Below are 14,413 nucleotides of genomic sequence, written 5' to 3'. Positions count from 1 at the left end.
CATGGGAGGCAAACTTCCACCCCGGACAGCTCCTCTCTGATCTCTGCCATCCAACTCCCATCCATGGGCTGTGCTGGACTCCTAACCCAAAATGTCTTTCCTGTGCTGAACCTGATCTTCACGGGGCCTCAGAGGACCAGGAGCCTGCCACCCCGCCCAACCCCTCCTCAGACAGACGAGCAGGGTCACAGGGTGGCTTGCTGCTTACCGAAAGGTGCAACACCAACAAAGCCTTGGGCGGGTGCTGAGGATGCCCCAAAGGAGAGGCTGCTGCCCGATGTGCCCACTCCAGGCGCAGGGGTGTTCAGACCAAAGGTGGGGGTGGCGGTGCCTGGAATGAAGAGAACAGAGAGCTGGCCAGTGAGCAGAGGGCGGAGGCAGGCGAGGAGCCGGGCAGGAGCCTGTGCTCCGCAGGGCACTTCCCACGGGACCCTCAGCCCCACTTCTGCTTCTGGGGCACTCCTCCATCAGCAGCTGAGCCAGTCTTCATGCCTGGTGCCCCAGCTCAGCCTGCTTCTCCCACCCACTAATGGCCACGCCAGGGCAGAGAAAAAGCCCCCCTGCCCCGCAGCCACCTCGTGGGCCTCCTGACCATCGCTGCAGAGGGGAGTACTCTGGGGCCCCCGCCTCCTAGCGTACCTGGGTTGGCTACCTCCTCTGTTCAGGCCTTTTCCCCCTAGCCACCGTCCCCTCCCCTCTGAAGCCTGGTTTGTCCGTCCCGTGTCTTTTGTGATGCCCCGTGGTAGCCTCCCTTCCCCGGCCTTGCCCTGACGTACCTGGGTTGGCTACCTCCTCTGTTCAGGCCTTTTCCCCCAGCCACCATCCCCTCCCCTCTGAAGCCTGGTTTGTCCGTCCTGCATCTTTTGTGATGCCCCGTGGTCCCCTCCCTTCCCCGGCCTTGCACTGACTGGCTCTGGCTGCCTACCCGAGGCCCTCTCTGGCAGCCCCTCTGCAGGGATGGCTGCTCTCAGGGCTTGGCCTCCGGCCCGGACAAGGGGAAGCTCCCTGTGCTCCCACGCTGCTTCCACACTGTTTCTCTTCCTTCCCTAAATACTGTAACTCAGGTTCAGATCACTTTAATCTGCCATGTCCTCATGTCACCTGTCAACTGCCAGGTCACTCCCTGATTCACAGAAGACCCTTGGCTCACTGGCTTCCTCCCCATCACCACTCACGGTGACTTCGCCCTGTGGGGCTGACTGATGGTCCTCTCAGCCCCTCGACCCTGCCACCCCCATGACCTCCTCTCCCCGACCCCTGCCACCACTCCTGCAGCCACACTGTCACCACAACTGCTCCAGCTCCCGAATCTCCTGCAGGCACCACCCCTCCTGCAGCTGACTTCACCCGCTCTCCACTCCTGCACCCCCTGAGCTGCATCGGGGCACTGACCTGCTGCCCCTCCTGCTGTGCTTGCTGGGGTCTCCACAGCCGGGTGGCACCAGCTGTCTGCTGACCTTAGGTCTACACCCACAGTGTCGCTGGGAAACACACGCCATGCTAACTGGCCTCACTTTAACTTCACAATCACAATTTTCCAGCCCACAAACTGCCTGGAAACTGATCACACTTTTTAATATGATGTTCCTTTCCCCCACTGTCCAAAATGACTATTTCAAAAGACCCCTTTTTTAATACACTTTATCCTGACCCTCTCTCTCCCAGATTTTCTCTACTTCACGAAGCAAACAGAAGCCATGGATCTACATTCATCTTCCACACGGGAGGAACCATCACTGCATCCTTCTGCCTGATTCTGCAATGGTTTTCCTGAACACTTAAGACCCAAACACCCAACCCTGGCCACAAACAATCCTCGCCTCTTGGCCTCCTTCCACACCAGTGCTTCAGTTCCTGCCCTCCTGCCATGCTTGTCTTTTTTCTGCTCTTCAACATACCAAACATGTTTCTGCTTCTGGGCCTTTGCATGCGCCACCCTGGGCCTGAAAGGCATGTCCACTTGTGCTGTGCCCACCCCCACCCCACCCCCATATTCAGCTTACGGTTTGTTTTTTGAGACAGAGTCTTGCTCTGTCACCCAGGCCAGAGTACAGTGGCATGATCTTGGCTCACTGCAACCTCCAACTCCTGGGTTCAAACAATTCTTGTGCCTCAGCCTCCCGAGTAGCTGGGATTACAGGTGGGTACCACCATGCCCGGCTAATTTTTTGGTATTTTTAGTAGAGACAGGGTTTCGCCAAGTTGTCCAGGCTGGTCTTGAACTCCTGGCCTCAAGTGATCCACCCTCCTTGGATTCCCAAAATATTGGGATTACAAGCGTGAGCCACTACGCCCAACCTTCAGCTTACAATTGTGAACTACTCAGAAGGCCTTTGACCAGTTAAATCCACAATGGCTCCTCCAGTCATTACTACATTAGCAAAACATGTATCGTGCCCTGGCATCTCACTGAGTTCTATATTCGGTGCCTGTCTCTTCACTGCCACAGCATAAGCTCCCCGAGAACACAGGCTTCGCAGGCACAGCTTTTCAGTGTCCGGCCCGGTAGCCCAAGTCCACGCCCCTCCTTACCTCCAAACACAGGTTTGCTCTCAGGTGTGCTGCCCATGTTGAAGGCAAACGGTGTGCTCTGGCCAGTGGTGCCCAGGGCGTTCTGACCTAAGCCCCCTGCGAAGGGGGTGGAGGTGGCTGTGCTCCCACTCTGTCCTGCTCCAAAGCTGAAAGCTCCGGCGGTGGTGCTGGAGCCTGGGGTGGCCACATTGATCCCAAAGCTCCCACTGCCAGCGGGGGCTGCCGAACCCCCAAACGTGAAGGGTGATGGTGTTGTGCTGCCAAACACTGAGCTGCTGCTCCCGCTGCTGGCAGTCTGGGTGGTGGCTCCAAAGCCGGAGCTGGTGGCTGCACCGAAGAAGACAGCAGTGGAGCCGCCAAAGGCAGGCTGTGAGCTGGTGGGAGCGCCGAAGGCCGAAGCCGTGGCTTTCAATCCAAACGCCAAGTGCGTGGCACCACCAAAGATAGGGTGGATGGGTGTAGGCACGTACGCAGGCACGACCTTGATCATGGACACAAGTGCACGTGTGGGTGCAGCAGCCGGGGCTGCAGAGTTTCCAAAAGTGAAAGAGCTGCCAAAGCTGGGGGCAAGGGCCGGCTTGGCGGCCCCCGGTGGCTGCCCCCCAGCAGCCCCAAATGTGGGCTGGGGGTTGGCTCCCAGATATGATGGGAGCGGGGACTTGGCGCTTGAGCCAAAGGGAATGTTGAACATAGGGGTGCTCGTGTTACTGAACGTCAGAGCGGGCTGGCTGCTGGTGGCCGGGGCGGAGGTGGTGAGGGTGCTGCCAAAACCACTAAAGCCGGCAGCGCTGCTGCTGGTGGCCGTTGGCACGGCAGTGGGCAGGGACTGGCTGAAGGTGGTGACTGTGGTGGTTGTGGGCAGGGCAGGAGGTTTGCCAAACTGGAATATGGAGCCCATGGCCGGGATGAAGCTGGCAGCAGAGGCCTGGGGCGCCCCAAAGAGGAAAGGCTGTGAGGCGGCAGTGGCGGTGCTGGTCGTGGTACTCACACTGCTGCTGCTCACACTGTTTATACCAAAGCCAAACGCAGGCTTCGAAGCAGAGTCTGTGGATGGACTGGCAGAGGTGATGGGAGCCACAGCAGAGGTGGCGCTGGCCAGGCCAGTGAAGAGCGGGGCAGTTGTGGTGGGAGCAGTGGTGGGAGTAGTTGTCTGCTTGAAGAAGGGAGCAGGCAAGGGCACAGATGCAGGTGGCCCCATGCTGCTAAAGACAGGCTGGAAGGTCGGGGCTGTGGTGCTGGTGGTCGTGGGGAGGGAGGAGCTGGAGGGCGCTGTGGCTGTGACTGAAGGGCCAGGCGGTGTGGGGCCTTCCTTCTCACTCTTGGGTGGGGCCGTGAAAATGGGCTTGAACATGGGAGATGCTGAAGATGCAGCAGGGGCGGCAGGGCTGGAAGGTGAGGTGTTCTGTGTTCCAAACAGGAAGCTTTGCTTGGGGGCGGGGGACGGGGCAGATGTGGCTTGGGGTTTGGTAGCCGTCTCTGCCTGAAGGGTTGGAGGTGCCTTGGTGTCAGTGGCTGGTACCGTGGATGGAGCAAGGATCAGCCCCAGCAAAGTGGTCAGGGGTTTGAAGTCTAAGGAGGGGCTGCGGAGCGGCCCTGGCAGCCCTGACTGTGATAAACCCAGCGGGGGTAGGAGTCTGGGTGTCTTTGGAGGTGAGAGGGCCTCAGTGGTTGCTGCTCCAGCAGATTCTGGAAGAAGAATAGAAAATGTGAAATTGGAATAAACACTTCAAAGATGATGATATTCAGTATTTCAGTGTCCTCCCCATGCCTACCACAGAGCCTGGGATCCAAGAGTCAGTCAATAAACTCAGCTAAGTCCACACTACAGGCCTGTACAGTAAATCAAGGAAGTGTTCATTATTTCTACCTCACAGATCATCAGACAGAAGGGGATAAAATGGGGCCTAAATGGGGGCCTAATGTGTAGAGACTAAGACAGTCCAATTGTCTGAACTCTGAAGTTCATGTATAAATCTAGATACACTTTATTTGCCTACTAAGCTCACCTGCCAGGCGCTAAGAGCACACAACTATGAATGGGGAAGTCTCTGCCCTTGAGCAGGGAGGGTGCGTACGAACCCCAGGTTACCGTCTGATAAAGAGGTGTGGCGCGCAGTGCCGTGAAGGCCTGGGCCGGGAACACCAGCAGCCCTCGAAGTGCTGGAGGGAAAGGAAGCAGTGCTGTTCTGGACCGGTGGTTCTGACAGGCAAGGATATCCTGACCACGCCACCACATTCACACTTCAGAGGTGCTGCACCGGGAAGATCATTCTCATCTGACAGATGAGGAAGGCGAGGCTCAGGGCAGCTACGAGCCAGGCTTCAGATCCTAAGCATCGCAGCACCCCTTCTCTAACACTTCCTGATGTGGGCTCCGGCGCTGTTAAACGTGAGCCCGCTCTGGTGTGCTGAGCCAGGGTGCGTTCGGCCTGCAGAGCAATCTCCAGCGACTGACAGGCATGACGCCCTTATTCCAACCCAAGCCGGGGATGCTGCTCAGAAGGCTGGATCCACGGCCCCACTCCAGCTCACCTGGGCAGGGTGGCAGGCTCGGGGGAGTCTGCATCTTCTTCAAGCTCTCTAACAGTGGGTTGCTGCTTGGGGCCAGGAGGGAGGTGGGTGGGGAGGCAGTTGCAGCAGCAGGCAGGGTAAAGGTAAATGAAGGCTGAGTGATAGGTGGGGTCTCAGTGACAGAGTTCGAGGCAGCATTTAAGAAAGAAAGAAAGGTGAAGCAGTCCTGGCTTGTCTGGGACTTCTTTCCACATGCCTGTCGGAGAGCAGGCTCTCAGCACAGCTCATGGAGGAATGCCTGCCCTCAATTGCAGTGGTCCCTGCTGTCCAGTTCCCGTGAAGACCAACACGGATATCTCACATGAGAAAGACCACAAGAAAACATGGAACCCTACTTGGGATTTTCCCAGAGAAACCCATTTTTCCAAACACCAAAATAAAACCAAAGAAAACAGACACCTGAAACCTCTCGAGTGTGCAACGATCTGTGCTCCTTACCACTCTTGTCCTCCAAGGCCTGGTTGAACCACTGTAATGCAGCCTTCTCTAAGTCTAGGTCCTCGGCAGTGATCGAATAGCCAAGCTGGGGAGGTGGAGGCTACCAAAGAGAAAAAGAAGAAGTCAGGCCAATCAGAAAAAACGGGAAGGCTGGGCGTGGTGGCTCACACCGGTAATCTCAGCACTTTGGGAGGCCAAGCCAGCTGGATCACTTGAGGTCAGGAGTTTGAGGCCAGCCTGGCCAACATGGTGAAATCCCATCTCTACTAAAAACACAAAAAATTAGCCAGGCGTGGTAGCAAGCGCCTGTAATCCCAGCTACTTGGGAGGCTGAGGCAGGAGAATTGCTTGAACTCAGGAGGCAGAGGTTACGGTTAGCCAAAATCGAGCCACTGCACTCCAGCCTGGGTGACAGAGGGATGTTGTCTCAAAAAACAAAAACAAAAATAAATTAGAAAAAAAAAACAGAAGAAACTTGTCCTTAGCGTTCCTAAGACTTAGGAGAGCTAAGCCGGGGAGGGCAGGAGTAGATGGACAAGACCATACCAAGGTCAGCTGTTCCCCTCGCCGAGAAGACAGCAGCTGAACTTTCCGCTTACGCTGCCCAGAGCTGCCAGGTGTAGACTGAGAATTCGAGTTTTGTTTCTTCCTTGGGGTTGTATCTGCAGCTAAAGAAAGAAATCAAGACTCGTTTGCTTCCTTCCCTCTTCCAGAAATGGATGGTTGTGTCCACCCACTTCGCATTTCACACTGAGTTTTCAATGGGTATCTCTGAAAAGATTCAATCTTCTATGGTTTGGTTGCTTGGATGGTGTTTGCAAGATTAAGGCGCGCACACAAACCGCTTACTGTGCAGTAATTACTGGGATCACCCACAGGTGACTCAAACTGAGCTTACCTCTATGAAATCGTTAGCCCCCGTCTGTAGCCTTTCTCCCTCATCAGACTATAAACTTCTGAAGGAGAGGAAATCTCTCTCTTTGTATCTAACATGCCTTAGACATAGCAATGCTCAAGACCTTTTTTCAATAGGTATTAATCTCTACATCCTCCACAAACACCTCCACCACCAACAGCAGCCCCTCCTCCTGGCTCAGCAACCTACCCTTTTCTCCCTGGGACTCCCTGTCTGCTGCCAATGGAGTTGAAGAACTGGAATGATGACACAGCTCCTTTTCTCTGTTGGGAAAAAAGGAACAATTTAGTCTAGAAAGACTTCTTGGCTGAAGTATTAAATAATTTCTCACACCCTCCTAACTACCAAGTGGACAATGTCTAAAACAACCATCATTTAAGATCTCAGTATGCCAGGATAAAAAAAAGTCAAAAGGAAATTCCAACAGAATGAAGGGAGGCTGTTCACAGAGGCCATGAAGACAGCTTTTGTCTTAAAACAAGCACAAAACAATAATCTTCAAACCTTACTTACAACCTACCAAGTCCCTGGGAGTTCTAGACACAGATGTGATCCCTGAGGGAGTGGCATTCCAGCCAACTGCAAGCACCTAGGGGGTCAGCTAGAGTCAAGAACCTGAAGGCGACTGCCCGCTGACTTGACTCTCTCTGCTCTCCACTCTGCATGGCCTCTGTGCTTGCACCCGATCCCTCATGCTGGAGTGGGAGGCGACAGCCAGAGGCCACTGGAGTCAGTATCCAAGACTATAGGGATGACAGCACTTCGGGTGGGTACTGCATTGTCCCTCTCAGGGACTTAGTTTCTTTGATTCTCCAAGTCACAGCAGCACAAAGCCTAAGAGCCAGGTTCGTTTCCCACCTTTCCTCACCCCCGTCTGTCCACGCAGCAAATGAAAACTGCAGGAGAATGCCAAGTACCTTATTTTCTTTGCTGGCCTCTCCGGTGTCTGGGAGCGGGAGGAGGCTGGGCTAGAGAAGGGTGATGAACTGGGGCCATTTCTCTTCCAGAGCTAAAAATCAAGAGGGACATGACTGAGCCTGCTGATAACTTAGCATCTGACCCTCAACACGACAAAGTCTCTTTTCAAGTGACTAAAAAAACATTCTTTATGGTTAAATGGTTAGTCATGCCTGTAATCCCAGCATGCTGGGAGGCCAAGGTGGGAGGATCGCTTGAGCCCAGGAATTTGAGCCCAGCCTGGGTAACATAGTGAGACCCCTGTCTCTACAAAAAAACTGAAAAATCAGTTGGGTGTGGTGGTTTGCATCTGTGGTCCCAACTACTCAGGATGCTGCAGTGAGCTGAGATTGCCCCACTGCACTCCAGCCTGGGTGACAGAGTGAGACCCTGTCTCAAAAAAAAAAGAAAAGAAAAGAAAATGAAAAAAATTTGTTTGTGAAGAAAGACCCCTGAAAAGAAAGTCAACTGCCAGTATTAATTATGAAAGCAAAAGAAGAAAAGTCTATAAAAGTAATGGAATGTGAATAAAGGTAGAAGGGATGGACACACTTTTGCATATATTAGGTGGAACGTTAGCCTCAGTAATGAAGAGCCAGGACACATTCAAACCTGTGCCAGACTGTCTATGGAAAGGATAGAAGTAAATTAAAGAAGATAACCCAGTAAACTAATTTAGTCTTGCTTCTATTAAATTTTCTATTTTAATTTACTAACTTCATTTTAAAAAATATGCTGTCGTAACGTTTATGACTTTTGCAACAACGATGGCATTTATCATCATGTGATGATTATCCCATACATCTGCCTCTTCCACCAGGTGAGTTCTTGACAGCAAAGACGGTGTTTTCATCTCTGCTTCCTCCACAGACCAGCAGCAAAGTAAATGGCACAGAGCGGACACTGCAAATAGTCTCGTAAGTGCTGAGCCTAATTACAAAGCCACTAAACTGTCACCTCAGACCGTCTTTCCTACTTGAAAAGCTGCTAGTGATTTCTTACCCAGTACCAGCTACATCATATAAGTACAAACAGGAAGCCAACAATGCTTAATAAGAGTTCAAAAAGGGAAAAGAGGAAGCTTCAGACAAGTGGTAAGCAGCAGAACAGTTCAGTGAGGCCACCATCAGGAAGCCGGGCCCAGGAGGAGCTTGAGAAGACTGCTCATGGCAATAACAGTTGAAGTTACGCTCAAACAGCAAGAAAGGCCAGAGCACAATGGTTTAAAAAACATGGGATTACAGGCATATAAAAGAGCAGAATACAAAAATTCATCAAAGGGATCCAATGATTGAATATATAAGCGGCATTTTCAATCACTTCAGATCCCTGACACTACCTCACTGGTTCTCAAAGGACGGCTCAGTCACCTGTGGAACTTTTTTTTTTTGAGACGGAGCCTTGCTCTGTTACCAGGCTGGAGTGCAGTGGCGCGATCTCAGCTCACTGCAACCTCCGCCTCCCTGGTTCAAGCGATTCTCCTGCCTCAGCCTCCCGAGTAGCTGGGACTACAGGAACATGCCACCACACCCAGCTAATTTTTGTATCTTTAGTAGAGACAGGGTTTCACCATGTCGGCCAGGATGGTCTTGATCTCTTGACCTCGTGATCTGCCTGCCTTCGCCTCCAAAAGCACTGGGATTACAGGCGTGAGCCACCACACCTAGCCACCTGTGGAACTTTAAAAGCACATAGATGGCCGAGTGCGGTGGCTCACACCTGTAATCCTAGCACTTTGGGAGACTGAGGCAGGAGAACTGCTTGAGCCCAGGAGTTTCCGACCAGCCTGGGCAACATAGCAAGACCTTACCTGTAGTTAAAGTAATAAAATTAAAACAATAAAAACCATAAGCCTTGCATTTTTCTTCACAATGTGCTCCAGACACTGAGGGATACACATCACTGAGCAAGCAAGGGTCAGAAATGCCAAAGGGGCCGGACGAGGTGGCTCACGCCTGTAATCCTAGCACTTCAGGAGGCTGAGGCAGGAGGATCACCTGAGGTCAGGAATTCCAGACCAGCATGGCCAACATGGTGAAACCTCATCTCTTCTAGAAATACAAAAACAAGCTGGGCGCGGTGGCTGACACCTGTAATCCCACCACTTTGGGAGGCCAAGGTGGGCGGATCACGAGGTCAGGAGATTGAGACCATCCTGGCTAACATGGTGAAACCCCCGTCTCTACTAAAAATACAAAAAATTAGCCGGGTGTGGTGGCAGGTGCCTGTAGTCCCAGCTACTTGGGAGTCTGAGGCAGGAGAATGGCTGGGAGACAGAGCAAGACTCCGTCTCAAAAAAAAAAAAAAAAAGGAATACAAAAATTAGCCAGGTGTGGTGGTGCATGCCTGTAATCCCAACACTTTGGGAGGCCAAGGTGGGAGGATCACTTGAGCCCAAGAGTTTTGAGACCAGCCTAGGTAACATAGTGAAGTCTCATCTCTACCAAGAAAAAATAAAGAAAAAAAAGAAATGCCAAAGGAGACTGTAATGATTAGCTAGGACTGGAAGACAACTGAACAACTCGTTTAACAATTAGGGGAAAAAAGTATTACTCCTCTACTTCATTGACTGTACATACACACTCATTTCAGATCTAACAAGACAAGGATGTTTATTATCATGTCTATTCAACTTAAAGTCCTAGCCAAGTGCAGCAAGACATAAACAGAGTAAGATTGCAGAGGAAAGGAAAAACTCATTATCATAGACATGAGTGTATGTACTAAAATCCTAAAGAACATACAGATTTAGCAAACTTTCTGAATACAAAATCAGTTGTATTTCTACACACCAGCACAGTCAATCACATTTTGAAGGCACTATTTAGAATAGCATATATGAAGGCACTATTTAGAATAGCATATACCTAGGGCCAGGCACCGTGGCTCACGCCTGTAATCTCAGCACTTTGGGAGGCAGAGGCAGGTGGATCACCTGAGGTCAGGAGTTTGAGATCAGCCTGGCCAACAAGGTGAAATCCTGTCTCTACTAAAACTACAAAAATTAGCCAGGTGTGGTGGCACGTGCCTGTAATCTCAGCTACTCGGAAGTCTGAGGCTGGAGAATCACTTGAACCCAGCAGGTGGAGGTTGCAGTGAGCTGAGATTGTAAATCTAATAAAAGAGAAGTAAAACCTCTACAGAGAAGAATTAGAGATGATGTAAATAAACGAAGGAGGCAGGACATGGTGGCTCACGCCTACAATCCCAGCACTCAGGGAGGCCAAGGTGGGAAGATTGCTTGAGCTCAGGAGTTTGAGACCAGCCTAGGCAACATAGTGAGACTGTGTCTCTATTATAAGTTTTTAAAAATTAGCTAGGTGTGGTGATGCATGCCTGTGGTCCCAGCTACTCAAGAGGCTGAGGCAGGAGAATCACTTGAGCCTGGGAGTTCAAGGCAGTAGTGAGCTATGATCATGTCACTGCACTCCAGCCTGGGCCACAGAGCAAGACCCCTTGTCTCAAAAGTTAAATAAATAAATGAACGACATTCCATGTTCATAGATTAGAAGTAAACAAGGTCAATATTATAACAATGTTAATTCCATCCAAAGTAATCAATAGATGAAAGGCAATCCCAATCAGTATCTCAGAACTTTTTTTTTTTTTTTTGTGGAAATTGACAAGTTGATCTAAAAATTATATGAAAATGCAAAAGGCCAAGATACAAGACAGTCCTGAAAAGAAATGAGAAAGTGGGATGACTGACTCTATCAAGACTTAAAGTATAAGGCTAGGGGCAAAACAAAGACTGGCACAAAGGTAGGCAGAAAAATAGACCAATGGAACAAAACAGAGTCTAGAAATATATATATATACAGACACTTAAATTAGACAAAGACGGTGCTGCAGAGAAATAAGGATGGTCCTTTCAATAAATGTTGCTAAGAGAAATGGGTATTTCTACAGTAAAAAACAACAACAACAAAAACCACCAACACCACCAAACACAAAAAAAACTAATTTTGATCCCAACCTCACACCATATACAAAAATTAATTTCAGGTGGTTTATGGATTTACATATAAAAGTAATAATAAAACAATAAAGCTTCTAGAAGGTAGCACAGAAGAAAATTATCATGACCTTAGGTTAGGTAGGCAAAGATTTCCTGAATACTACACAAAGTATGCTAACCACAAGGAAGTAGAATGGCAAGAGCAGGACACTTTTTTGTTGCAACACATACATGACAGACAGCTTGTATCTAGAATATATAAAGAGCGTATTCAAATCTCTAAGAAAAAGACAACAACTTGGGGCCAGGTGTGGTGGCTCACGCCTGTAATCCCAGCACTTCGGGAGGCCAAGGCGGATGGATCACCTGAGGTCATGAGTTCGAGACCATCCTAGCCAACATGGTGAAAACCCATCTCTACTAAAAATACAAAAATTAGCCGGGCTTGGTGGTGGGTGCCTGTAATCCCAGCTACTTGGGAGGCTGAGACTGGGGAATTGCTTGAACCCAGGAGGTGGAGGTTGCAGTGAGCCAAGATCACAGCACTGCACTCCAGCCCGGGCAACAGTGCGAGACTCTGTCTCAAAAGAAAGAAAGAAAAAAAAAGACTGTACAGCAAAAAGTAAATTTCCTTTTTATCTCAGTAACGATTGCCAGTTTTTAATATATTCTGTAAGAATTATTTTATGCATATTAAAAGATTTTTAAAAGCCCAAATAATAGAGGATACTATACAGTTCTGAGCCTTGTTTTTATGTAATTGCTTTTTGAGATCATTCTCATGAATACTTCTTCAGTTGCCTTATTCTTTTTCATAGTTACATAGTATATTCCAACTTACACCAATACTGTAAGTTATTCAATCAGCTCCCTGAAAACATAACATGTACATTGTTTCCAAGCTGCTATTATTAAAACAATGTTACATTAAATCCTTGTATCCATTTCCCAGTATGTGTGTAGGATAACTTCCTAAAGGTAAAGCTGCTTGATCAAAGGGTGCATGTATCTCTTATGTGGACAATTCCTGTCACAAAGCCCTCTAGAGAGCTGTACCAACTGACACTCCCACCAGCAACGCGTGAGGAGCCTGTTTCTTCTAACACTGCACTTCTATGGTTTCTATTTTACGTTCAAAACTTTGCTTCATTTGGAATAGGTTTCTCTACTATAGGAAAAACTCTTGAACATGAGATTTGGCTGGTAGCCCTTCAGAAAAATGGGTAAAGGATATGAACTAAGACTCACGGAAACAGAACCGAAAATAATCATTCAACATATGAACAGATGATCAAACTACTCATAAGAGACAAAAATTAGATACCTTTTTTTCTTTGAGACAGAATCTCACTCTGTCGTCCAGGCTGGAGGGCAGTGGCATGAGCTCGGCTCACTTGACCTCTGCCTTTCAGGGTCAAGCAGTTCTCCTGCCTCAGCCTCCCAAGTAACTAGGATTACAGGCACACACCACCACGCCTGGCTAAATTTTTTGTATTTTTAGTAGCGACAGGTTTTTGCCACGTTGGCCAGGCTGGTCTCAAACTCCTGATTTCAGTGATCCACCTGCCTTGGCCTCCCAAAGTGCTGGGATTACAGGTGTAAGCCACCAAGCTCGGCTGGCTTTTTTTTTTTTTTTGAGACGGAGTCTCACTCTGTCGCCCAGGCTGGAGTGCAGTGGCACTATCTCTGCTCACTGCAACCCCTGCCTCCCAGGTTCCTGATATTCTCCTTCCTCAGCCTCCTGAGTAGCTGGGATTACAGGCATGTGCCACCATGCCCAGCTAATTTTTATGTTTTTAGTAGAGACAGGATTTCACCATGTTGGCTAGGATGATCTCGAACTCCTGACCTCCAGTGATCTGCCTTCCTCGGCCTCTCAAAGTGCTGGGATTACAGGCATGAGCTGCCACGCCTGTCTTAGATACTATTTTTTACCTGTGAAATTGGTAAAAGCCCAGAGCTACAATAACCAAATCTGCTGGTGAGGCCATGGAGAAATGGTCCCTCTCATACAACGCTGAGGGGAATGCTGAGTGGTGCATGCTCTGTAGGGGGATTTAACAATATCCAGCAAAATTACATGCACATTTAACCTTTGACCTGGGAATCTGACTTCTAGGAACTTTCCAGAGGCAAAATTGCCAAGGGTGAAATGACATATGAACAAATGTATTCTTTGCAGCATTATTTGTGATAGCAGAAGACTGAAACAACCCAACATTTGTCAACAGAGGACTAAAGTACCTATGCAGTTGTAAGACCAAAGATGAGTTTCTGTGTACTGCTATGGAATGACCTCAACTATCTATTATGTGAAAAAGCAAGGTTCAAATCTGTATATACTGTCTACTACCTTAAATGTTAGAAGGTGGTGGTTTTCAGATACACTGATATGCATATCGTTTAAAAAACAATAAAGGATAATCAAAAAATAAAAATGGAGAGGAAGGAAAAATGTGGAGTGGAAAGGGATGGAAACTGAATTTTTGAGTGTATCTTGTTTTAGTGTATTTTTTTTGAAACAACTTATTGTTTCAAAGATTTTACATAATTTAAAACAGAACTATTTCAAAAAGGAAAACACGGAAATCCCTGTAACTTTCAAACATACTGAACAAACGAACCTCACTGTATATAAAGTTGGTGTACCCAAAGGACAATTAACATTACTTTAAAACACGATATATTGATTACATGTCCCTAGGATTCACACAGGGATATAAAGACAAATGAATCACAATTCTTAAACTGACTTCAGCCATCTTAATAATGACAGTGTTAACAATGACACTGATACCACTATTTTGAAATTGCATGGGCCAGGCGTGGTGGCTCATGCCTGTAATCCCAGCACTTTGGGAGGCCAAGGTGGGTGGATCACCTGAGGTCACGAGTTCGCCAGCCTGGCCAACATGGTGAAATCTCGTCTCTACTAAAAATACAAAAATTAGCTGGGCATGGTGGCGGGCACCTATAGTCTCAGCTACTTGGGAGGCTGAGGCAGGAGAATCGCTTGAACTCAGGAAGCGGAGATTGCAGTG

The 14,413-nt window shown here is 48.9% G+C and overlaps 1 protein-coding gene across 8 annotated transcripts in view; it reads right to left on the bottom strand.

The window, feature by feature from the left end:
• POM121 (POM121 transmembrane nucleoporin) overlaps positions 1 to 14,413 on the bottom strand; it is a 56,955-nt gene that overhangs the window by 2,366 nt on the left and 40,176 nt on the right. For 7 of the 8 annotated variants that reach the window (XM_063708595.1, XM_063708596.1, XM_055392706.2 and 4 more), the window contains 6 exons: positions 7,375 to 7,466; positions 6,647 to 6,720; positions 6,088 to 6,209; positions 5,542 to 5,641; positions 2,533 to 4,218; positions 209 to 331 (listed from right to left, as the gene is read on the bottom strand). In XM_063708595.1, the coding sequence (XP_063564665.1) occupies positions 209 to 331; positions 2,533 to 4,218; positions 5,542 to 5,641; positions 6,088 to 6,209; positions 6,647 to 6,720; positions 7,375 to 7,466 (2,197 nt within the window). Of the gene's footprint in view, positions 1 to 208; positions 332 to 2,532; positions 4,219 to 5,064; positions 5,242 to 5,541; positions 5,642 to 6,087; positions 6,210 to 6,646; positions 6,721 to 7,374; positions 7,467 to 14,413 lie in introns of all 8 variants that reach the window. The other variant, XM_031012702.3, reaches the window with a different exon arrangement.

Source organism: Gorilla gorilla, chromosome 6 (genome assembly GCF_029281585.2).
Source record: "Gorilla gorilla gorilla isolate KB3781 chromosome 6, NHGRI_mGorGor1-v2.1_pri, whole genome shotgun sequence".
NCBI classification, from domain to species: domain Eukaryota; kingdom Metazoa; phylum Chordata; class Mammalia; order Primates; family Hominidae; genus Gorilla; species Gorilla gorilla.
The sequence above is the reverse complement of the archived record's forward strand: the minus strand, read 5'-3'. Positions and strand labels throughout refer to the sequence as shown.